The sequence below is a fragment of the Ovis aries genome, chromosome 20 (genome assembly GCF_016772045.2).
Source record: "Ovis aries strain OAR_USU_Benz2616 breed Rambouillet chromosome 20, ARS-UI_Ramb_v3.0, whole genome shotgun sequence".
Taxonomy (NCBI): Eukaryota; Metazoa; Chordata; class Mammalia; order Artiodactyla; family Bovidae; genus Ovis; species Ovis aries.
In genome coordinates this window covers 26,355,634-26,381,680 of record NC_056073.1, presented here as the reverse complement: position 1 = coordinate 26,381,680, position 26,047 = coordinate 26,355,634, and the positions used below count along the sequence as shown (strand labels likewise).

The 26,047-nt window shown below is 56.5% G+C and overlaps 1 protein-coding gene across 7 annotated transcripts in view; it reads right to left on the bottom strand.

Annotated features, from left to right (window-relative positions):
- Window positions 1-26,047, bottom strand: part of TNXB (tenascin XB) — a 60,909-nt gene that overhangs the window by 18,245 nt on the left and 16,617 nt on the right. For 4 of the 7 annotated variants that reach the window (XM_060403240.1, XM_060403239.1, XM_042237088.2 and 1 more), the window contains exons 4-21: window positions 25,800-25,915; window positions 20,732-20,888; window positions 20,270-20,533; window positions 18,724-19,461; window positions 17,269-17,637; window positions 15,850-16,143; window positions 13,579-13,869; window positions 12,894-13,199; window positions 10,967-11,326; window positions 10,208-10,609; window positions 6,271-6,576; window positions 4,950-5,249; window positions 3,422-3,709; window positions 2,845-3,153; window positions 1,973-2,293; window positions 1,504-1,848; window positions 770-1,147; window positions 66-413 (exon numbers count right to left, since the gene is read on the bottom strand). In XM_060403240.1, the coding sequence (XP_060259223.1) occupies window positions 66-413; window positions 770-1,147; window positions 1,504-1,848; window positions 1,973-2,293; window positions 2,845-3,153; window positions 3,422-3,709; window positions 4,950-5,249; window positions 6,271-6,576; window positions 10,208-10,609; window positions 10,967-11,326; window positions 12,894-13,199; window positions 13,579-13,869; window positions 15,850-16,143; window positions 17,269-17,637; window positions 18,724-19,461; window positions 20,270-20,533; window positions 20,732-20,888; window positions 25,800-25,915 (5,892 nt within the window). The remainder of the gene's footprint in view (window positions 1-65; window positions 414-769; window positions 1,148-1,503; window positions 1,849-1,972; window positions 2,294-2,844; window positions 3,154-3,421; window positions 3,710-4,949; window positions 5,250-6,270; window positions 6,577-10,207; window positions 10,610-10,966; window positions 11,327-12,893; window positions 13,200-13,578; window positions 13,870-15,849; window positions 16,144-17,268; window positions 17,638-18,723; window positions 19,462-20,269; window positions 20,534-20,731; window positions 20,889-25,799; window positions 25,916-26,047) is intronic. The other 3 variants (XM_042237093.1, XM_042237094.1, XM_042237090.2) reach the window with 2 other exon arrangements.

Here is a 26,047-nt window from a genome sequence, read left to right as displayed (position 1 = left end):
ACACTCGAGAGGCTCTACTATGAGACCTTTCCTGAGACCTCATCCCAAGCCCCACCCTCACTCACCGGTCACGCCCACGGTGGACGCGGGGCCCACGCGCCGCCCCCCGTGCAGGCCATACAGGTTCATCTTGTACTTGCGTCCGGGCTCCAGGCCCCCAACGGTCACCTCAGTCTCCTCGCCCCCGACACGCACCACCTGGGGCCCGTCCCTGCCCTTGTACTGGACGGTGAAGGAGTCGAAGTGGCCCTGGGGGACAGTCCAGGAGAGGCTCAGCGAGTCTGGGGAGGATCCCGTCACCGTCAGTTCCCCCAGGAGGGGCTCCTCAGGGGTCTCTGGGGCCTCTGTGCTGGGTTCCGTGGGGCTGGGGGTCTCCTCCACCTCTGTGGGGCTGGGGGTCTCCTCCTCTGTAGCTGAGAAGAAAGGATACACAGAGGGTGAGTCAGGGTCCCCAGGAGATGTCCTTGGATCTCCTCCTAAGTCATGGTCCCCACTGGGGACCCTGAGGTCAGTTCAGAGAAGCCTAAGGAGGCTGGTGGTCCTGCTTGGTCCACACCTCACAGACATGCCCGGAGTCTCTGGGGTCAGCTGTGGGGACCAGGGCCACCACCAGCATGGCTCACAGAGGCCCTTCTCTGCCCAGGAGGACACACAAAGGTCACCATGGCTCAGCCTCGAGGAGAGGGGCCTCCCACACCCCACTCCCCCATCACCTGAGGGGGTGATCCTCCCACTAGGTCCCATCCTGGGGCTTCCACCATCCACTCACTGGTCACCCCGATGACAGAGACAGGGCCCACGCGCTGGCGGTCGTGGAAGCCATACAGGTTCATCTTGTACTTGTGGTCTGGCTCCAGGCCCGAGATGGTGACCCCATTGTCATGCCCCGGCACCCTCACCACCTTCGGCTGCCCGTCCCCATTCTTGTACTGGACGGTGAAGGAGTCAAAGTGGCCCTGGGGGACGGTCCAGGAGAGGCTCAGCGAGTCCGGGGAGGATCCTGTCACTGTTAGCTCCTCCAGGAGGGGCTCCTTGGGGGGCTCCGGGGCCTCTGTGCTGGATTCTGTGGGACTGGGGGTTTCCTCCATCTCTGTGGGGCTGGGGGTCTCCTCCATCTCTGTGGGGCTGGGGGTCTCCTCTTCTGCAGCTGAGAAGAAGGGACACAGAGAGGGTGAGTCAGGGTCCCCAGGAAACGTTCTTGGTTCTCCTCCTAAGCCTTGGCTTCAACTCCAGGCCCTGAGGTCAGTTCAGAGAAGCCTAAGGAGACTGGTGGTCCTGCTTGGTCCACACCTCACAGACATGCCCGGAGTCTCTGGGGTCAGCTGTGGGGACCAGGACCACCACCAGCATGGCTCATGGAGGCCCTTCTCTGCCCAGGAGGACACACAAAGGTCACCACGGCTCAGCCTCGAGGAGAGGGGCCTCCCACACCCCACTCCCCCATCACCTGAGGGGGTGATCTCCCCACTAGGTCCCATCCTGGGGCTTCCACTGTCCACTCACTGGTCACCCCGATGACAGAGACGGGGCCCACGCGCTGGCGGTCGTGGAAGCCGTACAGGTTCATCTTGTACTTGTAGTCTGGCTCCAGGCCCGAGATGGTGACCTCGTCCTCATCCCCAGGGACCCTCACTGCCTTGGGTTGCCCGTCCCCGTTCTTGTACTGGATCAGGAAGTGGTCGAACTGGCCCTCGGGGATGGTCCAGGAGAGGCTCAGGGAGTCGGGGGTGGCGTCCGTCACCGCCAGCTCCCCCAGGCGGGGCTTGATGGGAGGCTCAGGGACCGCGGTGGACGGGGTTTGGGTGGTAGAGAGAGATTCTGAAGGTTCATCATCCTCCTCTCTTGGGGCTGAACACAGACATGGAGAGAACAGGGCCTGAGAGAAGGGCCCAGAGGCCGTGGGGCCTCGGCCTCCTCTGGGCCCTCACGGCCCCCTGGAAGGAAGCTGAGTGGGCAGAGCTCTTTTGCTCACCTGTCACGGCCTCGATGTGGGCAGGACCAACACGTTGCCCGTCGTGGAAACCGTACAGGCTCACCAGATATCTGTGGTCAGATTCCAGGTCAGAGATGGTGATGTCATGCTGGTTGCTCTCTACATTAACTTCTTGAAGTTGCCCATCCTCGTCTGTGTATTGGACCTTGAAGGAGTCAAATTCTCCCTCAGTTGCCGTCCAGGAGAGATGCAGGCTGTGTGGGGTGGCCTCCTCCAGAGTCACCTCCCCCAGACGGGGCTCAGATGCTGGAGGACTAAAGGATGCAGGCTCTGCTCCGATTTCTTCCCTGGGAGCTGGTTCTGAGAGACAGGTAGAGAGGGGTGAGTGGTCTGTGGCTGCACCAAGACTCTCCAAGAGGATGGATGGAGGGAAGGAGGAAAGGACAAGAGATCAGTAGTAAAAAGGACCAACTACTGATACCCAGAGACGAACTTCAAAAGCATCGTGCTAAGTTCAGGAAAAACACACAAAAAACTATGTACTGTATGAGTCTGTTAAACCAAACACTTAAAAAGGCAAAACTATAATGACAGAAAGCAATTAGTGGTTGCCAGAAGCGGGGATCGGGGAAACTGACAGCCAAGGAGCATGGGGAAACCTCTAGAGTCAATGTTCTCTATCTTTGTTGTGGTGATGGTCATGACTTAGACCAATGGTCATGACCATCCACCCAAACTCACTCAATTATGCTCTTAAAATGGGTGAATTTTATCGTATGTAAATTATGCCTCTATGAAGCTGACCTCTCCCCCCAAAAGAAGGGGTACAGGAAGCTCAGAAATGCTGACTCCATCAGACCAGGAGAGCCAGGTGGGAAGGAGGGACAGCGAATTCCCCCGGCTGAACTCACCGGTCACGGCGATGGCGGAGATGGGACCCACTCGCTTGTCCCTGGACAGCCCGTAGAGCAGCAGCTTGTACCTGCGGGCAGGATCCAGGCCCGAGACACTGACCTCCCTGTGGCTGCCCTCCACGGGCACCACCTGGGGTTGCCCGTCTCTGTCCCTGTACTGGATCACAAAAGAGTCGAAGTGGCCCTCGGGGACCGTCCATGAGAGGCCCACGGAGTCTGATGTCACACTGGTCACCTGCAGCTCCTCCCCCAGACGTGGTTTTGAAGGACGCTTTGTTCCAGCCTCAGCCACAGCTCTGCGGGTCTCTGAGATGGAAACACAGAGGGGAAATGGTTGTTTCTGGAAGGCTGAGTGACCCTGCAAGGAAGGACTGAGAGATCCAAAGACGGGATTGAGCTGTGGCTGCGCCCTGCAGGGCTGGGTCTTCAGGCTTGTGCAAGGAGATGGGCCGGATTCCCGGCAGACAACCAGAGCCAAACAGCAACCATGTTGGACAGCCACCACAAGTGGCCACAGTGACTCTCCCCAGGGGCCCTCCAGATCAGAGACACCTCCCGAAGGGGCTGCCCTCACCTGTGGTGCCCTCGGCAGTGAGGGGGCCATGGCGCCTCTTGCCCAGGAGGCCGTAGACTAGGAATCTGTACTTGCGGCCGGAGTCCAGAGGGCTGATGGTGACCGAGCGTTCATGGCCCTCCACGGATACCACGTGAGGCCCATCCTTGTCCTTGAACTGGACCACAAAGGAGTCGAAGTGGCCCTCAGGGACCGTCCAGGAGAGGCGCAGTGAGTCTGGGGTGGGGTCTGTCACCCACAGCTCCCCAAGGCGGGGTGGGGCTCCTGGGCTGGCGTCACCTCGGCCAACTGACAGAGAGGAAAGTTTCTGGTGTTTATTTTTTTTTCCAAAATGACTCCTTGACTGCCTCCCTCTGGAGCTGGAAAAATCTAGAACTGCCCAAATGATCAGTGCTGCCCCCAGATATTTCCATCACCATCACATGCCCGCCAGCATCCTCATCTGGCCATGCCTCTGTTCTTTAACCAGCACAGGGAGCAGCCTTCTGTCCTGGGAGAGGTGATTCCCTAGTTTCCTATTTATCTTATTCCACTTGCTATCCGGACTCTGATAGAGACCATTTCCTTGGCAGGGTGCAGCTTATCACAGGCTTCATCTGCTTGTTTCTTTAACCAAGGAATCCACTGTTTGTGATTTGACTGTTCTTTGGGAAAATCCAAGGGTCCTGGGGACATCAGAGGGGGGTACAGGTCCCTGGGGGCAGACAGCTGGTTGGGGAGGTAGGATATTATGACGACGGTGACCCTCCTAGGGCCTGATGGAGGAGTTGGGACTGCTTTTGTGTGAGGAGGGGTACAAGGAGAAGAAGAATGCTCAGACAGGAGAAGGATCTGGTGTCTGCCCAAGAAGCCATCCCGGGGCCTGAGAAGGAGCTGGCCTTCTGCCTTCCTGGACAGCGAGGACGCTGACGGCATTGTTATTGTGAGAGTTCTCTGGCAACTGGGAACCCCCAGGGGCAGGGGAGGGCCTGGATCAAAATCCAGGAAAGGGGCATAGCTGGGCTGGGCCCGACTGGGCTGGACTGGGCAGCCAGTCTTGGGTTCTTCTGGTGTTTCTGAGCTCCAGGAAGAGGGCAGGGGCGGAAAGCGGTCCCTCTGGAGAGGCAGATAAGGGACCCAGCGTGCCTGGGCCGGTAGGGCGGGAAACCAGGGTTGAGGGTCAGTGGAAAGCGCTCTCTCAGGAGGTGATGGCTACACAAGGCTGAGACTTGGATGTGGAACAGCTCTGGCCTCCCGCCCTTGCTTCCCAGTCCTGCTTACACCTTCCAGGAAGGGTCCTGGAGGAGCCTCCCCCATTGAATGGAAGTAAGAATTATGAGAAGAGGTGAAAGTCAGCAGGGGGAACTGATCCAGGAACCCACTCCATTTTCTTGGTTCCCATCTGACTGGGAAGGGAGAAGGCAGCAGGGCTTTTCAAATAAAAAGGAAGAGGTGGATGAAAGGGAGACAGGCGGAAAGGAGAGGTGTTCAGGCAGCGGGAAGAAGGACGGCGGGGCTGGGACCTCAGCTTCATGGGGGTCCCGCTCACCTGTCTTTGCCTCCACAGAGACTGTGCTGCGGCGTTTCCCATCTTGGATCCCGAAGAGCAGGAACTTGTATTTCCTGCTGGGCTCCAGGCCGGGGACGGTGACCTCGCGCTGGTCGGCGGCCACAGGCACCACCTGGGGCTGCCCATCCCTGTCCTTGTACTGGACCAAGAAGGAGTCGAATTCACCCTCGGGGACAGTCCAGAAGAGGCCCACAGAGTCCGGGGTCACGTCCGTCACCATCAGCTCCCCCAGGCGTGGCTCCACGGGGGGCTCTGTGACTGGGGCTGGAGGGACAGGAGCTAGGATCCAGGGAGACAGAGAACATGGCTGAGATCTCTGGCGGGAGAACTCCCCCCTCGCAGGGCTCCTGGGCTCCGAGGGCCTCCAGGGGGTGTTGAACTGAGACAGGGAGCAGTTACATCTCTATTTTCACTGGCCTCACTTCCTTCAATGATGCATATAGGAAACCAACACGGTGGTACTAGCAGTGCTCATGACTGTCACCAATAGGAATCACAGATGCTGTCACATCAGCTTAGAATTACTGCAGAAACTCCAAAACACTCTACACTCATCACTGCTTCTAAATAGGTTATTAAACAGGCCACAAGTTTCTTGCTAATGAACTAACAGTGAAGTTCCTGTATTGCTAAATCATAAATTCGAATTTTGAAATACCTTTGATAATTGGATATCAATAGAATCGGTATGGTATGGTAAAATCCTATGCATTCTACTTTATAGATTTTAAGACATTGCTCTGAAAGGGGTTCACTGGTTTCATAGACACCACAGCACAGAAATGGTAGTGGCCTGTCCCCAGAAGGCATGAGCAGCGGGACACGCCAGGAGCAGAAGATGCCGGGAGCGGAGAGCAAGGGCCACCTCCCTGAGGAAGGAAGACTCTGGGTTGGCCAGAAGGGAACACAGCTCAGGCCAGGGGGGTCGAGGGCCCCTGAGAAAAGATTCGAGGGATGTGTGTTGTTTAACCCCAGTGAAAAAGGGCAGCAGGGGGAGGTGGTAGCTGGTCCAAGTCACAGCGGGGTTGTGAAGAGAGGGGAGGAAACAGCTGTGGATGATCAGAGAGATAGCATCTGGCTGGACCTGGTCGGAGGGGAGGAAGACAATCCTGCCTGGGGGAGGAGGCAGAACAGAGATAGAGACTGGAAGACAGGGAAGGTTCCAGCTCCCAAGAGGATCCCTGGGGTCAGGGAACAGACCACATGCCTGTGACTGGGGAGGATCTGAGCGAGACGCTGGGGAGGTGAGGTGGCCCCGGGTGACCAGGGATGGGGACTGCCTTGACCCGCCCTCACTCACCGGTCAGGGCCACCACGGAGAGGGGGCCCACGCGCTGCCCACCATGTAGCCCGTACATATTCATCCTGTATTTGCGCTCAGGCTCTAGCCCGGAGACAGTGGCCTCTCGCTGGTCTGCGGCCACAGGGACCACGTGGGGTTGCCCGTCCCTGTCCTTGTACTGGATCACGAAAGAGTCAAACTGGCCCTCCGGGACTGTCCACGCGAGGCCCACGGAGTTGGGGGTCACATCTGTCACTGTCAGCTCCCCGAGGCGCGGTTCCTTGGGGGGCTCAGTAGCCGGAGGAGTCTCTTCTGCTTGTGGAGCTGAGACAAAAATGGGGGAGGCTGTCAGGAAAAGCCCCTCTTCCCTTTGGTAGCAATTATCTGCGTTGTTGTGGTGGTGCCCATGGGGTGGTTCTGATGTAAGACTACACTGATTGGCAACATCTGTCTGGCCGACAAGGCTTCACTAAGCGCCTGCCAGAATCTGGGGCTGTGTTCAGTGGGGAGGGGTGTCAGTCACCACCGAGACCCTGGGAAAGTGGCTGAAGGCCCATCTGCCCATCTCTGGCTCCAAGTCCTCCAGCCAGACCTCCCAGCTGACCCCCAGACTTGGGTGTGCTCAGCATCTTCCTTGGGTGCCTAACTGATCCCCAATTTCAGTCCAAAGCCGAGTTCAGGGGCTTTCCCCTGCAACTCCTGTTCCTTCCACAGCCTTCCCACCTCATCAAAACCACCACTTCACTGTCAGAGTCATCCCTGAGTCCTCTTCTCCACCTCATGGCCGGCCTGTGAGTAAGTCCTGTCCGCACTGCTCTCAGAAGCTGACTCCCCTACTTCTTAAGTCCACCGCCACCCCCTCTAAATTGGAAAAGGAAATGGCAACCTCCTCCACTATTCTTGCCTGGAGAATCTCATGGACAGAGGAACCTGGCAGGATACAGTCCATGGGGTTGCAAAGAGTCAGACAGGACTGAGCGACTACTACTCACCTCCTTTAAGCACACAGCTCTTACTGGATTATAGCACAGTCTCCTAAATCTCCCCCCTTCTCCCCTCTTCACTGTGTTCCCTACTGTTAGCACATTAGTCAAAGCCTGTTCCTGCCATGGCTTCCATCTCACTTAGAGCAAAAAGCCAAGTCCTTACAGTGACCTCCCTCCGAGGCCCCACATGTTTACCTCTCACACCACCCTCCTCATTCCAAAACAATCCTCGCTGGTCCTCAGACATTCCCTCTGCCCGGAAGCTCTTCCCCAGAGGCCTACGTGGCTTGTCCTCTCCCTCCGGCAGGTCCTTCTTCAGAGAGTCCCTTTCCAGCCCGCTTCCCACCCACTCACCGTCTCGCCTACTGGGCTTTGCTTTTCTCCCCAGCTCTTGTCACTGGCTCACACACAGTCCTACAGACATATTTGTGCAATTTGGCGCCTGTCTCCTCTGATAGAATGTGAGCTCCCGGGAGGAGCCTTGCCTTGTTCCCTACTGTGTTCCCAGCACCAGCACCCCATGGGTGCTCCACAAAGGTCTGTTAAATTAATGAGTGGTATGCACATCTGGGAGAGGCTGAGCTCAGGACCTGCTAGTCCCCATTGCCCCAGAGTGAGCTGAGTGTGGGAGGCACTGCTTATTAGGACCAGCCTGGAAAGTGGTCCCAAGAGGCAAGTAGCAGAGGGGTGGCTAGGTGGGTGGGTTCCCAAGATCCTGTTTCTCAGGTTCCTGTGGGAGGATAAGATTAGGCTCTGTACTCATAACACCTGCTTTCAGAATGGGCTGGTGGGCTTCCCTGGTGGCTCAGTGGTAAAGAATCCACTTGCTAGTGCTGGAGGATCCTGCATGCCGCAGAGCAACTAGGCCAATGCACCACAAGTATGGAGCCTGTGTCTAGAACCCTGGAGACACAAGCACTGAGCCCTCGAGCCACAGCTCCTGAAGCCGGCATGCCTAGAGCCCGTGCTCCTCAATAAGAGAAGCCACCGCAATGGGAAGCCCACGCACCGCAACCAGAGAAAAGCCTGTGAAGCAATGAAGACCCAGAGCAGTTAAAAATAAGTAAATAGACTTGAAAGGGGGAGGGCGGCTGGCATGGGAATCCCCTGGTGGTTCTTGGTTAGGGCTTGATGCTTCCACTGTAGGGGGCATGGGTTCAATCCCTGATCCTAAAATCCTATAAGCCATGCAGCTTGACCAAAAAAAAAATTTTTTTAATTAAAGTAAAAAGTAAAAATGGGCTGGTGATGAGGCCTCAGGAGGACAGAAGCAAGTCTGAGTGGGAAGGGCAGGGATGGAGGCAGCTGAAGGCGGGAGGGAGTAACCACCATGTACTGAGCTTCTCCCAGGTCCAGGAGCCAGGCCAGGCGTTGTGTTCCATTTAATTTGCGTCCCAACTCTGTTGTTCCTGTAGCTTCCATTTCCTGCTTGCTTTCACCCTCTCTGCACTTCTTTCCATGAGAGAGAAACTGTCCTCACCATCAAGGCTTATCCTTGGTGCTCTGTCTCAACTGGGGGAGGTGGAATGACAACTACCCGTGAATACCGCAGACCCCATGCTGCATTTGGTAAAATCCTTTCCCAATTTAGTAATGTTTCTAAAGCTGCACGTTAGTTCTTCTCCTAGCAACGGCTCAGCACGTGCTGTGTGCCAGGCATAGTCCCTCGGTCAGCTCAGTGGGCTCCAGCTGCCCATTGCCTTCCTGCTTGGATAATGAGCTCCATCGCACAGCTTAGAACTGAGAAGCCAGGAATGGAAAGCAGTTTCTTTGATTCCAAGACTCAATTGTCCTCCACTGCACTGCCTCAGTCAGTGCCCGACATAGTCCGTCCTTACCTGGGAACTGGGCTTCCCAAGTGGAGCTAGTGGTAAAGAACCCGCCTGCCAATGCAGGTGACATAAGAGACGCAGGTTTGATCCCTGGGTGGAGAAGATCCCCTGAAGGAGGGCATGGCAACCCACTCCAATATTCTTGTTTGGAGAATCCCATGGACAGAGGAGAGCATGCACCCACATGCCCAGGGACCAGCGTGGCTGCCCCAGACAGACAAATGGACATAGGGTGACCCCAGGAGAAACCTCGGCCACATGTCCTAGGCCTGACACAAGCCTCCACCTTTCTACTTCAGGCCCACAGGACAGTAACCCACTGAGGCTTACCCCTCTCCCTACTCTCTGTACTGACTGAAGAAAGAAAAGAAATCAGGGGTGAAAGACTCTGGACACTAAGCCAACCAAGTCCCTTTGAGAAATACAGAAACCATGTTCCGGAAACATGTTTCTCTGCTTTTAAAAATCTTTCCCTTTAGAATAAAAGTTGCTTTTGAAAAATCTGTGTCTTTGTTTCAGTGAACAAAGGAGAAAAGAAATGCCTTGTCCCTGGGGCCAAGCTGGGCAGACCAGCAGGAGGGTCACAGAGGCCTGTCTGGGGCCTGGGCCTGGCCCTGGGGCTCTGCAGAGTGGGTGCCCAGGGGGGTCCTCTGTGGTGGCTGAGGGGCCCTGTGCCTGGGTGGAGGGACAGTCTTCCTTGCTGTAATCACTCACCGGATGAGTCATAAAGGAAGTTTCCAGCGGCCCTGGTGAAGAGGCCAATGTCTCATGCACATTCTAAAAAGCTGAACCAGCCAAAGGGGACAGAGCAGACCCCAGGGTAAGGCCAAATGTAATCATCGTAGTGGCCAACACTGCCAGCATGCTTACTCTGAGCCAGGCCTGCGCTAACTCAATCTCACAACAGTTCTGTGAGGTGGGCATTATTATCCCCATTTTACTGCTGAAGAAACAAACATAGTAAGTTGAAAACTCACTCAAGGTGGTGAAGCTGGTTGTAGCCCAGTCCCCAGTGAGCTGTTCTTTCTAGGTTGTCCCCAAGCAGGGGGTTCCATGGCAACAAGTGAGGGCGACACCACAGGGAGGCTGGGGGCCCGGGACGGGAGGAAAGCGGACAAGGGCCCTGCCCTCACTCACCGGTCACGCCCATGGTGGACACAGGGCCCACGCGCCGCCCCCCGTGCAGGCCGTACAGGTTCATCTTGTACTTGCGTCCGGGCTCCAGGCCCCCAACGGTCACCTCAGTCTCCTCTCCCCTGACACGCACCACCTGGGGCCCGTCCCCGCCCTTGTACTGGACAGTGAAGGAGTCGAAGTGGCCCTGGGGGATGGTCCAGGAGAGGCTCAGCGAGTCCGGGGAGGATCCCGTCACCGTCAGTTCCCCCAGGAGGGGCTCCTCGGGGGGCTCCGGGGCCTCTGTGCTGGGTTCTGTGGGACTGGGGGTCTCCTCCATCTCTGTGGAGCTGGGGGTCTCCTCCATCTCTGTGGGGCTGGGGGTCTCCTCCATCTCTGTGGGGCTGGGGGTCTCTTCCTCTGTAGCTGAGAAGAAAGGACACACGGAGGGTGAGGCAGGGTCCCCAGGAGATGTCCTTGGGTCTCCTCCTAAGCCATGGTCCACACTGGGGACCCTGAGGTCAGTTCAGAGAAGCCTAAGGAGGCTGGTGGTCCTGCTCGGTCCACACCTCACAGACACGCCTGGAGGCCCCGGTGTCAGCTCTGGGGATTGGCCCTGTCACCAGCACAGCTCACAGAGGCCCTTCTCTGCCCAGGAAGACCCACAAAGGTCACCATGGCTCAGCCTTGAGGAGAGGGGCCTCCCGCACGCCACTTCCCCATCACCTGAGGGGGTGATCCTCCCCACTAGGTCCCATCCTGGGGCTTCCACCGTCTACTCACTGGTCACCCCGATGACAGAGACGGGGCCCACACGCTGGCGGTCATGGAAGCCGTACAGGTTCATCTTGTACTTGTGGTCTGGCTCCAAGCCCGAGATGGTGACCCCATCCTCATCCCCGGGGACCCTCACCACCCTGGGTTGCCCATCCCCGTCTCTGTACTGGACGGTGAAGGAGTCGAAGTGGCCCTGGGGGACGGTCCAGGAGAGGCTCAGCGAGTCCAGGGAGGATCCTGTCACCATCAGCTCCCCCAGGAGGGGCTTCTTGGGGGGCTCTGGGGCCTCTGTGCTGGGTTCTGTGGGGCTGGGGGTCTCCTCCATCTCTGTGGCACTGGGGGTCTCATCCAGGACTTCCTGGGGGGCTGAGGGAAGAGATAGGCTCTCAGGTGACATGCTTTGCTGGTGACATTAATCCTGACATAAAGTACATTTGGCAAGTATACTCTTCAAGCTGTTGGCTTAGGGGTTCCTGTAGCCTTTGTATTAGCTGTTCAGTGACTCATTGAAGGAGACAGCTCTGAGACAGGCCCCTAAACCCCACCGTGTACTGCTGGCCAATTGCACTGGCTGGGCTCTTGTGTCTGAGAAAGGAGGTGAGGCAGTGTGAGAGGAAACTGAAGAATTCTTACATACTATGTTCATGGACTGTGCTGACCACAGGAAAACGAGGGGGCAGCAAGGACTTGTCCCACTTGCAGTTCTCCCTGTCAGTTCCTGCCCCTCCCCAGGGTTGCCCAGCTCCCCTCACCCCACTGACCAGGACAGAAAATGGGATGTGCTCTGGCTAAGACCTCCGTGGGCAGCCCTGTCTCTTCCTCTACTTCAGACAAGAGTAGGGGAAAGGGTATGGGAATGAGGCTGGGGGCTGGGGAGAGCCGTGCTCTTCCCTGGCTCGGGCTAGAATCACAGCCACGAGGGCATCCACCCACCGTCTGCAGTAGCCAGTTCTCTGCTGAGGCTCCATGAGGTGGGGAAGGGAAGCCAGCCCTTCTGTGACCCACTCCCCGGCCCATGGGGGACCACTTTGGGCACTTCCTTCAGTGAGGAAGCAGCAAGCAAGAATGATGACCCAGACAGGGAAGGGGAAGGTGGAAAGGTGGAGAGAAGAGGATACTGGGAAGGGAGAGAGTCGGGGAGAAATGATGGCTTACTCTTCAATAGCAGTTTTGATGTGCTTGGCACTAAGTGCCAGGTGTGTACTAACTCTTTTAATTCTAGTAGCTCTGTGAAGCCATTACCCTTGTTATCCCTGTTTGACAGGTGAGAAAGCTGAGGCCCGGAGAGACTCATTAAGTTGCACAAGATCCCAAAGCTAGGATTAACATACAGGCAGGTGGCCCTAGAGCCCATACTCCCAGCCACAATGCTACACAGTCAGGAAAATGTGCTGGATGGGGGAGGTTGGGCCCCAGGAGGACTGCAGGGCTGGGGGCTGAAAGTGAGCCCTTTGCCCTGCTTTACTCTGGCTGGGACTCAGCGAGTCAGGCGGGCTGGGGAAATGTGGAGTTCGTGGCCCTTGGATTTGCCAGTTCTGAACAGAGCATCGGTGGAGGGAGGGTGTGGGCAGCAGGTAAAAGAAGCTCAGAAAAGACCACAGCCTCAGCCAGGAGAAGGTGGCCAGCAAAGGCTGCGAGGAAAGAACCCAGTGGCTGAGGGCATCCAGGGGGAGCACAGCCCGGCGGGGACGGACGATTCTCGGTGCTCAGAATGGTGGAAAAGGGGCCTGTCCTTGGAGGTGGAGAGGCAGAGCCAAGAAAGATGTCAGGGGCTGGCAGCTGGATGCGAAATCCTGGGATGTGGGGAAGGAGACGGTGGAGGCTTTGGCAGAATTGGAACCGAGGAAGAGAAGGTGGAGAGAGGCGCCAAGGGTCTGGGGCCAGGTCCCACTCAGACGGCTGGGGGTTGGTGGGCGAGGGAGGCCTGACTCACCTGTGGTGGCCACCACGGACACGGGCCCCATGCGCTGCCTGCCATGAAGCCCGTAGAGGTTCATCTTATACTTGCGGTCGGGCTCCAGGCCAGGGATGGCGACCTCATTCTCATCACCCCTGACGGGCACTGCTTGGGGCCGCCCCTGGGCATCCTTGTACTGGACCACGAAGGAGTCGAAAGAGCCCTGGGCCACCGTCCAGGAGAGGCGCAGGGAGTCTGCAGTGGCGCCAGCCACTGTCAGCTCCCCCAGCAGGGGCCGCTCTGGGGGCTCTGGGTGGCGGGACTCCTCTTTCTTCTCTGGGGCTGTAAATAAGAAGGCCCAGGCGGGGCTGAACTGGCAGAACCCCAGCATTGGGGCCTGGGGTTTGGAAGGCTTGTCACACCTGTGGGGGTCTCTACTTGATTAGCATGAGCACTGAACTCTGAGAAGCCTGGCACAGCCAGAGTATGACATACCTTCTGGGCCTCAGGGAGCAGCTGAACAGGATGAAAGGGGCCCAGCAGTGTGGGGGAGGCTGGCTGGCCCTGAGCCCAAAAGTGGGGCCAGGATTCCAAGTCAGCCATCTCGCTGGGAGGCCCCAGCCAGCTCCTGGCTGAAGGCAGGCATGTGGAAGGCTGGGAGCAGTCAGCCTTAGGGGTCAGCCCCCCTGTAAGGCTGGGGGCTTAGGAGGCTGCCACTCACCGGTGGTGCCATCGGCCGTGAGGGGGCCGTGCCGCTTCTTGTTGGCAATCCCAAACAGAGTGAATCTGTACTTGTGGTCAGGGTCCAGTGGGGAGATAATGATGGAGCGCTCGGGTCCTTCCACGGGCACCACCTGTGGCCGGCCGTCCCTGTCCCTGTACTGGACCACGAAGGAGTCAAACTGGCCCTCAGGGACAGTCCAGGAGAGGTGCAGTGAGTCTGGGGTGGGATCAGTCACCCACAGCTTCCCCAGGCGGGGTGGAGTCACTGGGTTGGGATCAGTCTGAGACACTAGGAAGAGGAGGTGGGAGAGAAGGGAGGGACACGGGTCAAAAGAGAAGGAGAAATCCGTCTCCTCCCTGGGAATGCCATGTGAGACTGCGCAGGCTGTTCTCTGCACAAAGGTGCATGATGAAGACAGCACGGACGCACTGAAATCCAGCCAGCACTCTGCTTGCCAAGCTGTGCGCCCTGGCAAGCGGCTATGCCCACCTAAAAGGACAGGCGGCTCATCTGACGTGGCATGAAAGCACTGTCTTAACTGTTGTTGTTTAGTTGCTAAGTCATGTCTGACTCTTTGCCACCCCGCGGACTGTAGCCTGCCAGGCTCCCCTGTCCATGGAATTCTCTAGGCAAGAATACTGTAGTGGGTTGCCATGCCCTCCTCCAGGGGATCTTCCCAACCCAAGAATCGAACCTGAACCTCCTGCATTGGCAGGGAGATTCTTTACCGCTGAGTCACCAGGGAAGCCCGCTGTATGGATTAGTGTGGCCCTCACTTATTGTGCAGCCTGGAGAGGGGCTTCAAAGAGAAGGAAGTGCAGTGAGCCTCTTCCACATCTCCACAGCCAGGGAAGTCTTCCAGGACAGCCTCCACTGCTTCCAGACCTAACGACTAGCTGATTTCCTCTCCAAGAGAGGGACGCTTGGTCCTTGGAGCATTTTCATGTGGGAGAGCCCCCACAACTGTGCTCTGGGCCCCACTTTATCCGCTCCCACTCTCACTCCATTAGATATGCCCTCAGGATTTATGCGAACGCCTCCACTCGGCTGCATTGCCCTCCAGCCTCCGCCCTCCGTCTTCGCTCTCCGCTCCAGCCCAGATTTCAGACAGAGATGCTTGTACTCATGTCCTCACCTTCATCACCCTCCCAACCCAGCCCTGCCCTCCACCGGCAGCTCCCACCAGGGTCAGTGGTGACCTCGCCGTTGCTAAATCCTGTGGACACTCTGCAGCCCTGAGTCACTCTTACGGAATCTGACATGTCTGACCGCGCCCTTCATTTTGGCATTCCTCTCCCCAGTTCCCCCCTCAGGCTGCCCTGCAGACTCCCGATCCTCTGTTCATGCCATGAGTGATGGCCACCTCCAAGGTCCCAGGGGCCATGTCTCTTCTCCCTGCCTCCCCACCCTGGCTTCTGCCCACTGGGACATGCTCCATGCTCAGGGCTTTCCTTTGCTCTCCAGTCCCAGGAGGGCAGCGGGAGAGCGCTCTGGGCCCCTCATGTTCTGCCCGAGTGGCCTTGCCCTCTCTGTGCCGCCCCTCTCCTCATCTGTGAAATGAGTATGCCTCACAGGGCTGCTTGTGAGGATTAAGTGTGATCATTCTCTTAGAACATCTTGAACACATCTGACACTTAAATGCTCGAAAGATGTCTGACTAAGTTGCTGCACTGTTCCACCGTTCCTCACATCCGCTGCTCCTTGCCTCAGGGAACAGGACTGCCGGATCCAGAAGCGTGGGGTGCCTGGGCCTCCTCACTCTCCTTCACCCCACCCAACCCCAGCCTCACTGCCACCATCCCCGCCAGGCCAGCATCCTCGCTTGCCGGTTCCTAGCTCACTTCTCCAGCTGTCCTCTGCAGCAGCCTCAGAGCTATTTGTAAGATAAATATTGAATCGGGTCATGCTCTCACTTAAGGCACTTCGGAGGCACCCTAGGGTCCTCAAATGAGGCCTAAGTTACTCACTCAGACAATGGAGATCAGTGAGACCAGTGTCCTCAGCCTCCAGGTGCCCTCCCCTGGCATCTGGAGGAGAGACTTTCTCTTACAGGGCCACTCTCACTCCTGCCTCGCTCTCCACAGCTCCCTCTGTTGGCACTGCCCTCCTCAACCTCCCTGCCTGACCCACCACCATTTTCCCTTTAGGATTCAGCTCAGGCACCACTGCCCCCAGGAAGACTTCCGGGAGTTCCCAAAGCACTGGGGAGACCTCCATCAGGACTGTGCAGAGGGCAGGGGCAGGGCCTGGGTGACTCCTGTCACTCACAGATCTTGGCTTCAGCCACCAGGGGGCCGTGCCTCTTCTTGCCCACGAGCCCGTACAGGACAAATTTGTACTTGCGGCCGACGTCCAGGTTGGAGATGAGGGCAGAGCGCTGGGGCCCCTCTACAGGCACCACCTGGGGCCTGTCCCTGTCTTTGTACTGGATGACGAAGGAATCGAACTCGCCCTCAGGGACTGTCCAGTGCAGAAGCAGGGAGTCCGAGGTCACGTCTGTCACTGTCAGCTTGCCCAGGCGAGGTGGGGCCAAGGGCTTCCCAGGTTTCTCCCCATCCTTGTCTGGAGTTGGTGGGGGGGAGGCAAAAACAAAGCATGTGGGCTCAAGCACTGTCTTGTCCCTGCTCTCCGTCCCTCTCCTCTGCCCACTGGCTCCCTCCATGCTGGACGGCTCCCTCCCTTGATGCTCCATTCCCTGCCCTCAGTTCTCTGGGACCAGCCTTTCTAAGAAGGGGGGTATTTCTCCACAGTGTCTATTCTGGAGAGAGAGAGCTTCCGCTTTTCCCTGTGATAACTTCCTCCCCACTCACAAAGGTCCCAGGCCCTCTACACACCAACACTCTGAGGGAGTTTCGGGTCCCCTGAGGTTCTTCCTGAGAGTTCGGAACTACTGCTGCTTCAGAGCAGCCTGGAGATGCCTTAGTCCACCTGAACGTCTCTCTCCCTTGCCACTCTCTCCCTGGTGAGAGATCTGGAGTTGCAGGGAGAGCTGGCTACCCGAGTCTCATAAAAGGAGACCAGGAGAAACTGTGAATGCCAGGAGCCCCAGTCTCCTGCCCGGGTTCCACAAACCTCATCCATCTGTGCAGTCCCAATGGCCATGGAGCGCCCTCCCCAGGGAACCTCCACCTCTAGCGGGAACTGGCTGATGGGACCATGGGGCACTGCAGCCCTGGCTTGCATGGTAGGGGGACAAGGTGTCCTAGTCTGTCCAGTGAGGGGATGTCAGGGGCTTGAGAGAAGGGAAAGGGAGGAGGGGGCTGAGGATCAGTATCCTCGGGGCCAGAGGCTTTCCTACACCCACCCTGAGAGACGCAGGGGGCGGAGAGGGGCAGAGGAGTGACCAGGAAGTGAGGGAGGGACACTTCTACACAAAGAAAGCTGCAAGTGGAGAGCCAGGGACCAACAGTCTCTCTTCCTGAATCTTTGTCCCACGTTTTGACTTTTCTCCTCTCATCTATTTATCTGGAAGGACTCCCCTCTCTGATCCACCCTTTTGTTGTACTAAGACTTTCCCTATCCCTCTTGTCTCTGAGCCCTCAACTCCCTTTCTCTCTTTGTTTCTCCTACCGCCTCCACCCAAACACCAGCCCTGCCCTCTGGTCTTCATCCCACCCCTGAAGTCCTAATGGCCCAGCCCCTCCCCCAGCCTCAGGACACTGGACTTGAGCAGAGTCCAGGATGTACCCATAATGCCTTGGTAGATGAGAGGGGCAGAGGGCTCGCCATCGGGGGGGATCCCACGAAGTGACAGCTCGTAGGGGGATTCGGGAGGGGGTGAGGGCACCAGAGCCTGACGGACATCCCCTGGCAGTAGCTCCTCATGGGCCCCTGGCCCTTCGGGCACCCGTAGGCGCAGCTGGAAGTGGGTAAAGGTGTCAGGCTGGGCGGTCCAGGCCACTCGGAGGCGCCCTGTCTTGTCTTTGCCCAGCACCCTCAACTCGGCCAGCTCCTGGGGGCGCTGCTGCAGGACAGGGGCCTGAGCCCCTTGAGTCGTTGAAGGGCCTGAGGGAGGAGGCTCATCAGTGGCCCCCATGAGGCCTGAGAGGGAGGACCCTGGGAAGAGGCAGGGCGAGAAAAACAGGAGAGTCGGGTATGAGAGCCAGCAAGGAGACTGCAGTCCCCAGGTTTTGCTCTCTGGCTTCTAAGAGTCTTCAGACTTTCCCTTTGTCGCTCCTGGATCACCCCCTGGGTCACCTCATTGTCCCAAACATCCACTATAGCCCTGCACAGACGGGCCTGCAGGTCACAAATAGAAGTAAGTCTGCCATCCCTCCTCCCACAAGGCTCCTAGCTCCCTTCCCATGGGAAACCCTCCCCACTGGGCGGTGGTCCTGGCCTCCATTAGTGCTGCAGTGAGAAGCCTGGAAGAAAGGAGAAGACGGTGGTGTTAAGGAAGACTCAAGAGACAGTGGGCAGTCAGAAGAGAGAGGAGTGGACATCCAGCTCCGGTGACATCTGGGCCCTATGGGGGAAGAAGAGGTCCATAACCCCTCCCCCCATAGCCACAGGGCACCCCTCCCTGAGCCAGGATGCCGTTCCTGTGGGAGAGACAAGCGTGAACTGAGCCAGGAGGTCTGGAAAGCCAGCCCAAGAAGCAGTGGCTTCACCTCTCACCTACCCATGCTGCCTAACAGTTTCAAGGCCACCCCCAAGCAGTTCCGATGGTCCCTTTGAGGTTAGGGCCAAGGTGTGGAAAATAGTAACCACTGACCACAGTTGTCAGCTACCCTCACCACAGTGAGTCAGAGTGGGAAACCACTGGTTTCACTCCCTACCCCACCCAAACTGCTCCAGAGAATCTTTGCAGACACTGGCCCTCCCATCAAATGACCCTTCTATTGCCTAGAACAGGATTCCTGGCAGAAGCGTCCTAGGAACGCAAGTGAAAATCAGAAAATTCCAAAGACCAGGTCTCCTTGGCCTGGGGTATCCACCAGGATCCTGTGGGTGGAGGGGGTTTCCAGGGACACAGGAAGGTGTGGGGATGCCCGGAGCCTGCACCAGGGAGGGCTGGAAGGCAGAAGGGCAAATCAGAGGGGTAGAGGCAGCCTGAGCAGTGAGGCAGTGGGAGGCGCTCAGCCTCCGGTGGCAGCTGAGACTGGGCAGGGGGTGGGGGTCACGCGGCCCCACCCACGCTACCTGTGGTGGTGATGAAGGCGTAGGACTTGGAGGTCTGCCCTGACCGCACCCCGTGGACCTCCACGTGGTAGGTGGTGCCGGGCTTGAGATCGGGCAGACTGACGGTGCGCGCGGTGCCCGGCACGGTCAGCTCCCCGGCGGGCCCCTCCGCGGGCGGCTGCGGCCGCCAGCGCAGCACCACGCGCTCGAAGTGGCCGCGGAGCCCGTCGAGCGACACGAGGAGCGCGCCGTCGGCGGAAGTGCCCAGCACCTCGGGCTTGGGGTGGCGGGGCGCCGCCACCCGGTCGACGCCTTCGGGCGAGAGGCCGTAGATGCCCTGGTTGGAGTCCCGCTTCCAGGTGCCCGAGTCGGGGCTGGCGGTGGGGTGGGGGCGACCGGGTGGGGGTGCAGGGGAGCGACGCCGCTGCAAGTATTCGTGGATGTGGTGCGCCACCGACGTGTAGGTCTGGTTGGCTCGCAGTGGGTAGCCGTGAGCCCGCAGGTGACGCTCCAGGTCCTGCACCGTGCCGCGGAAGCGGCCCAGCTCGGCGGTCAGGTTGCCCCACGCCCGCCGAGGGGCCTGGGGCGGGCTCGGCCGCGGCGGAGACTCCGCCTCCCCCTGCTCCGCGGGCCGCGAGGGCCGAGGGGGCGGCGCTGGGCGCTCGGGCCGCGGGGGCCGCGGGGCCGGGGCCGGCCGGGGCCGGGGCTTGGGGGGCGGCGCTGGGGGGTGCGCCTCCGGGTAACTGTAGTGGCCTGGTGCTGCCGGGGCAGAAAAAGGGGGAGGAGAGAGCCGGTCAGTGGCAGCAACCCCCACCGCCAACCCCTGCACTCCCCCCACGGCAGCCCCGCGTCCCTCCCACCCGAGCCTGAGGCCTCTTTCCTGGGCCCCAGCCCCACCTGCAAAGAGAACCAAGAGAAGTTAGTGCCCCAGGACGCCCTCCCGCTTCGCCCTCCAAGCCCGCCACTGTTGGTGCCCTAGAAAGAAGAAACGAGGGGTGGGGCCGTGCGTCTGAAGGAGAGAAAGGGGCGTGGGAGGAGAGAACGCGAGCGACAGTGAGGTGGGCGTCCCTCTGTCACAGGAAAGGGAAAGAAAGATCCAGGCATCTGTTAAGAGACTTGGAGGGTTAGTGGAAAATTACTGCTGAGACCTAACTCCCCCAAACCCCGATTCTAAAGTCAACTGGCACCTTGATCTCTAATCTCAGCTCCAGTCCCAGGAGACCTGACCACTGAGATGGAGCACAGGGGTGGGGGGGGGTCCCTGTGCCCAAGGTCAGATCAGAACCACTCCTATCTGGTTCGGCCGGACAGCATCTTTTATTTACTACATCTCTCCATGAGGCCGCTCTTCCCAAACTCCAACCCACCGCCTTCCTACAGGACTTCAGGCACCTGAGAACTCCCTCTCCTCAGAGACCCTGGTACAGAGGAGGGCCCCCAGCAGGTGCTTTGGGACTGCCACACACCCTGTGCAGTGCATTCAGAGGAGCCTGTGAGCCCGACACACGGCTTCCCAAGGAAGCGGCTCCTAGGCTCAGAAACTTCCCCAGCCCTTGGCCAGCCGTACCTGTGTTGGCCCTGATGGAAGCTGGGTAGCTTACTGCCCGGCCCCGCTCAGCAGTGACGGTCACCACATATTCTACGCCTGGCATCAGGCCGGTCAGCAGCGTCCGGTCTGCCTCGGAGGGCACTTCCAGCCGCACCCTCTGGTTGCCAGCACTGACGTAGGACACCACAAACCGGTCCACTTCAGCCTGGGGGCGCAGCCAGTTGAGCTCCAGTGTGGTTGGTGTCACAGCCACCACGCGGAGGTCCTGGGGGCCGTCAATCACTAGCCAGGTCAGAGAGAGGAGGATTCAGGCGGGAGTCTGGTCTTCGGTCACCAGCTGTCCTGCTAAGAGCCTTGCCCCCAGCCAGTCCCTCCCCTCTGCCCTCTTGGAGGGCATATCCCAGCCCCCCCTTTTCAAGTCTATTTTCTACCCATGACCCCACCCCCGCCTCCCCGCCCAGCAACAGCCCCAGCTCTCACTGGTGGTGATGGTCTTGGAGGCAGGAGGGCCCCAGCTAGTCCCTCGAAGGGCACGGACAGTGACCTGGTACTCCTGACCAGGGGCTAATCCTCTCTGGTCATAGGCTGAGGAAGAGCTGGGCACCCGTGCTGTGAATGGGGGGCTCGCCCCCTCTGTCTGCAAGAGAGAAAGTATTGGGTGGATCAGGGCTGCCACTCACCCCTGCTGCTCAATGCCCCTGATCCCTTCTTTCTCCAAGGTCTAGGCAGAATCAGCATGAGACTGTGTAGAACTTGGCCCTATACAGCTGGGGAGCATGGGTGGCATCAGCAAACACATCTAGAACACCTTCTCCATGCCAGCTCCCGTTCAAGGCAATTTACATATGTGAACTCACTTAATTCTCTTAAGAATCTAATGAGGTAGGTCAGATTATTCCCATTGGACAGATGAGGAAACTGATGTACAAAAGGATTAAGTGGCTTGCCCAAGGAGGCAGGGATTTAAACCCAGACAGTGTGACTTCAGAGTCCTCTCTTATGGGGACTACATTAAAAAAAATTTTTTTTTTTACTTATTTGACTGCTTTGGCTCTTAGTTGTGGAATGAGGACCTAGCCTTGAGACATGTGGGATCTTAGTTCCCTGACCAGGGATTGAACCCAAGTCCCCTGCATTGGAAGGCAGGTTCCTAATCACTGGATGACCAGGGAAGTCCCTGGCCATTACCTTTTGAGCCTGTTCATCAGCTGTCTGCCAGAATTCTACCTGACACATGCTGGACTCTCTTTCTGGCTTTTCCCTGGCAATCCTGACCCTCTGGGCATGAGGAGACTTCTCATAAACCTGTTCCTGCCATAACAGGTGAAGCAGATGAGTGATACCACTTCAAGTCTCACTTCCTCCTTGAGGCAGCTGCCGCAGCCTGAGCCTTCCCCTAGAAACACCTGCCCCTGGCTGTGTAACTTGGGTGTGACCCACATCGTGACATTTCCTTTTGGGTATTTTTCTTGTCTTTTCAGCAGGGTTGTAGGCCCCTCAAAAACAAGGCCCACCTGCTCAAAGTTCCACAAATATGTTTTCTGAATTTGTACCTGGCATCATTCTGGGCCCTGGAGACACAAAAATAAGATATATGATCCCTGTCTCCTCAGAGAGCTCCTGCTCTAGTAGCTAAATGTGTGGCCACATTTTACGTTTTATTAGATCCTTAACCCAAATCTCTAGGTGTAGTCCATGCCTGTGAGAGAACAAACCCCATTCAAGTATACGTGTAAAGTGTTATGATTATTTGCAGGAACCCCACAGAAAATCTGCCAGCCTCTGCTCCAGGCAGGGTCTCCTGGAGTGCCAGCCTCTGGGGAAACGAGAGGAATGGACATCTGGGAACAGCGCGGCATTTCGCTGGGCCGTCTAGCTAGAACAGCTAATAAGGACGCTCTGTTCTGCTTTGCTATGTTGGCTGTGATGGGGACACCTCCATTCAGCCAAGTAGGATTGGAAATTTCAAAAGGTACTCTCCTAAACCAAGAGAACTGCGAGGAAATCAACACAGTAAATACCAAAGTATAAAACCAGATGAAAGGCCACGTAGAGACTTCTGGGTTGAGGATGAAGTGAAGCTTTGTTAGAGTTTTCTTGGCTGAAAAGGTTTTCTGGGCATGCAGGATCTTCATCCCTCTCTTACTCACTGCCCTAGAATATCCCGGCCTGGGAGGCCTTGGATGGGTGTCTACTCAAGACCTATGAGGGCTTTATCCTTCCCCAAACCTTCTCTCCCTCTGCCTTTACTCCCCCAACCCATCACCACCAACACACACACACACCCCTTGAGTGCTTCCTGATGATGTCTGGTCCCAGGGAGACAGTCCATCCCCAGGGTTCACCCTCTCCCTTCAGGTCACCCACATGAACCTTTTAGACACTTTGAGATCCATCTGGGAACAATCCCCTGAGAAGCTGTACTGCCAGTCTAACCCACATGTCTCAGCACCACCTGTCTGGTCTGAGGCTGGCTCTCTAACCAGAGGCTGGCAGCTGATTCGGCCCCTTCATGATGGTTTGGCTGCTTCACTGAAGTCCTTGGCAAGTTTCTAACTCTATCTCGATATTAACCTCATGGCCCCAGGTGGAGGGCTCCACCTTGGCTGGCCCCTGGAGCTCACCTCACCCTCATCCTCTTTTTCAGACCAGACCCGAACACAAACTTTTCTGAGGCTGCAAGTTCCTGTGTCCCAGTCAAAATGTGACATAGCCCCAGTTTCCAGTCTGTGGAATACATTCAAACTGGAAACACCTGCATGTCTTTCTGTTTGGGGGTTCACCTCCCTCAGTTTCTTCAAGCTTTGTCTCACATTCATAGAAGATCTTGCCTTTCGCAAAACAGCAGCATTCCTTGGACAAAAGAGCAGTGGTCCTTGGACTTGGGGTACGTGAGAATCACCTGGGGGTATGTTATGATGCAGGTTACTGGGCTCTTCCCCTACAGCTTCTCATTCAGCAGATTGGGGGGCAGAGTCTGACAGTTTGCATGGCTAATGCTCCAGCTGATGCTAAGGCTGCAGGTCCAGGGAGCACACTCTCAGAACCACTGAGCGTAGCTGTGCCACGTATGCAGGGAAAAGAGGAATGTTCCTCTTCTGTGTTCTGAAAATCATTCCAATAACTAGGTGTGTCCCTTGGCCAGGAATAGCAGAGTTTGAGCTTTGAGAGAAAAGTGTTTCTGGAAAAGGGAAAAGGATAAGGTAGAGAGAGAGGCTTCTAGGAAGATGGCAGTGGCCAGAGGGATAGCCAGCTACTGAATGCACTCTGTGCCAACAGAAATGGATATAGAGTGCTGGCCAAAGGCAAGAGGCACAAGCCCAGAGGCCAGCCACAAAAAAGCGTAGAAAACATAGTCAGCGGGCCAGCGGCACAGGCTGATGTGGAGTCCAAGGGAGGTGTCTGGGGACCAATTTTACGGGAGCATTTTCCACACCCAGGCTCAGGGAGAACCTAAAATGTGATGGAGGCCCATACCCAGCGCAAAGCAGATGAGCTGAGAGCATGGCCAAGCTGGACACAGGCTAGTTGGATCCCCCCTGGCCCCACAAAGAGGGAGAAAGCCCAGGACTCCTCCTGGGAGATTGTGCCTCTGGAGAACACCAAGGATGAGGTCATATTTACTAAGAGCAGGAGATGCTGTTGCCCTTTAAGCTCATTCTAGCTCAAATGTTTATTTCAATTCTTTCCCTAAAGTCTCTTAGGAAAATTCCTCTTAAAAGTCCTACCCTCTCAAGATTGGAACTATGTAAATAACATACATGAAGAAGAGAGTGGGAGAAACACTTTAAAATGTTAACAGTACTTGTTTCAGTGTGAAACAGCCAAGAATTATTTGTTTTTTTCCCTAGTCGCCAAATTCTTGTCTTGTGATTAAATTATTTTTATAACTGAAAAAAAAAATTTTAATGGAAGAAAAAAATCCAGGCTCCCTTGGTTGTGCAGCAAAGTAGGGATTTCTGCCTCTGCTTCTACCAGAGGGTAAGGAGAGATAAAACATGATAGGGGCCTGGGTTTGAGGTGATAATATTGATAAGGAGACTTAGAATGACTAGGCCAGTTGGGGTGGGGATGACAACCAGCACCTCAGAGCTATCCCTTCTGTCCTAGAGGCTTCCTAAGTTTAAGCCCTGGAACTTATTTATTTTTTCCAGAGTCCTGACTGGGTAGAGATTAGAGTAAGTAACATGGCCTGTCCACCTATGGCATTTGTGGAATGATGCAGGAAAACATATTTGAATGGGAGAAATGTCAGATGATTTGCAACTAGGAGACCAAACACATCATAAAAATGCAATCTGCATGAAGGGAGATCGCTAATGAGAGGCCACAAACTTTGTCCTCAGGGTGCCCCCAAATATTTTAAGAGTGAGTTGGAAGGAGACAGAAAAAGGAGGCTTTGCAATGCACTGATGACATGGAGGCTAGGAACTAGTTCACAGACTCAAAATTATTGCAACAGCCTAGACAGCTTGGCCCAAACCAAAAAATGATAACACTGAACAGAGCCAAATACAAAGGCTTATATTTAGGTCTAAAAGGGGGTATGTAGTTGAATGTCTTCTTTTTTCCTTCCTTCGTTCTTTTTTCCTTGTTTATATCTTCTAAAGTCTCTACACTGAGCCTATACGACTTTTATAATAAAAAGTTACTTTAAAAATCAAATATGATCAAAATAACTGATAGTTTGTGTGACCACAAGTTCATATATGTCAACTCTGAGAAAAGGAGCCGGATATCCAGAGTCAGCCAGGTGAGTGACTGGACTCCATTCTGCCCCTGTGACTGGGGGGAAGAGGCACATACAAAAAGCAGGAGGCATTAGAGGAAGAAAACCAAGAAGTGAAGGATTCAGAGAACAAAGCCTCAAGGAAATGGGGAGAAGAAACCAGTGGGTTTGGCCTGGAGGGAATGAATGGTGATGTGATGGTGTGTTCATTTGCTTCAGTGGTGTCCGACTCTTTGCAACCTCATGGACCATAGCCTGCCAGGCTCTTCTGTCCATGGAATTTTCCAGGCAAGAATTCTGGAGTGGGTTGCCATGCCCTTCTCCAAGGGATCTTCCTGACTCAGACATGAAACCCGCATCTCCTGAATTGGCAGGCGTTTTCTTTACCACTGAGCCACCAGGCGAGCCCAATGTGATGCTGATGTCTCCAAATATCTGAAAGTCCGTGGTGTAAGATGAAGGGAAAGGAAAAAACTCATTCCAATGCTGGTGAAGGCCCAGCTGGGGCCACTGAATGGATGTATGAATGGGGCAATTTTGGATTCAGCAACAACAGAAAGAAGTGACTTCAGCAAAAATGGAGTCAGCAGGCAGCCCTAGGAAGTACTGAGCTCAAGGTCACCAGAGGAGTTCCAGCAGCAGTGGGCTGATGATGCAAAGGCCTTCTGCACACAGTGTGGGCAGAAGAGAAGGTCTTTAGCACAGCTTCAGGAACCGGCTACCTGGACTCAACCACTGATTACCTGGAACTCCTTTTGAGGTGAGCACCCTCACCGCCAGCCCCACTCACTCGGCCCCCTCTTGGAGCTTGGCTCTCACCGTTGGGATGAACTGGATTTCATAGGCATCCACATTGCCGGGAGCCCGGGTCCACTCTGTCCGAACTGTCGTCTCCTCCAGCAGGTGCATCCTCATGCCCTCGATGGCCGGCACCTCTGCCCAGGAGAGTGGGATATGAGAAGCTGCTTAGCCCAAGGCAGCTCCCCACCCCTACCCCCACTCTCACAGGCTCTTCCTACTCAGGGTCACCTTAAGAGATCCAGCCAAGTTCCCAGTCTTCTCTGGGG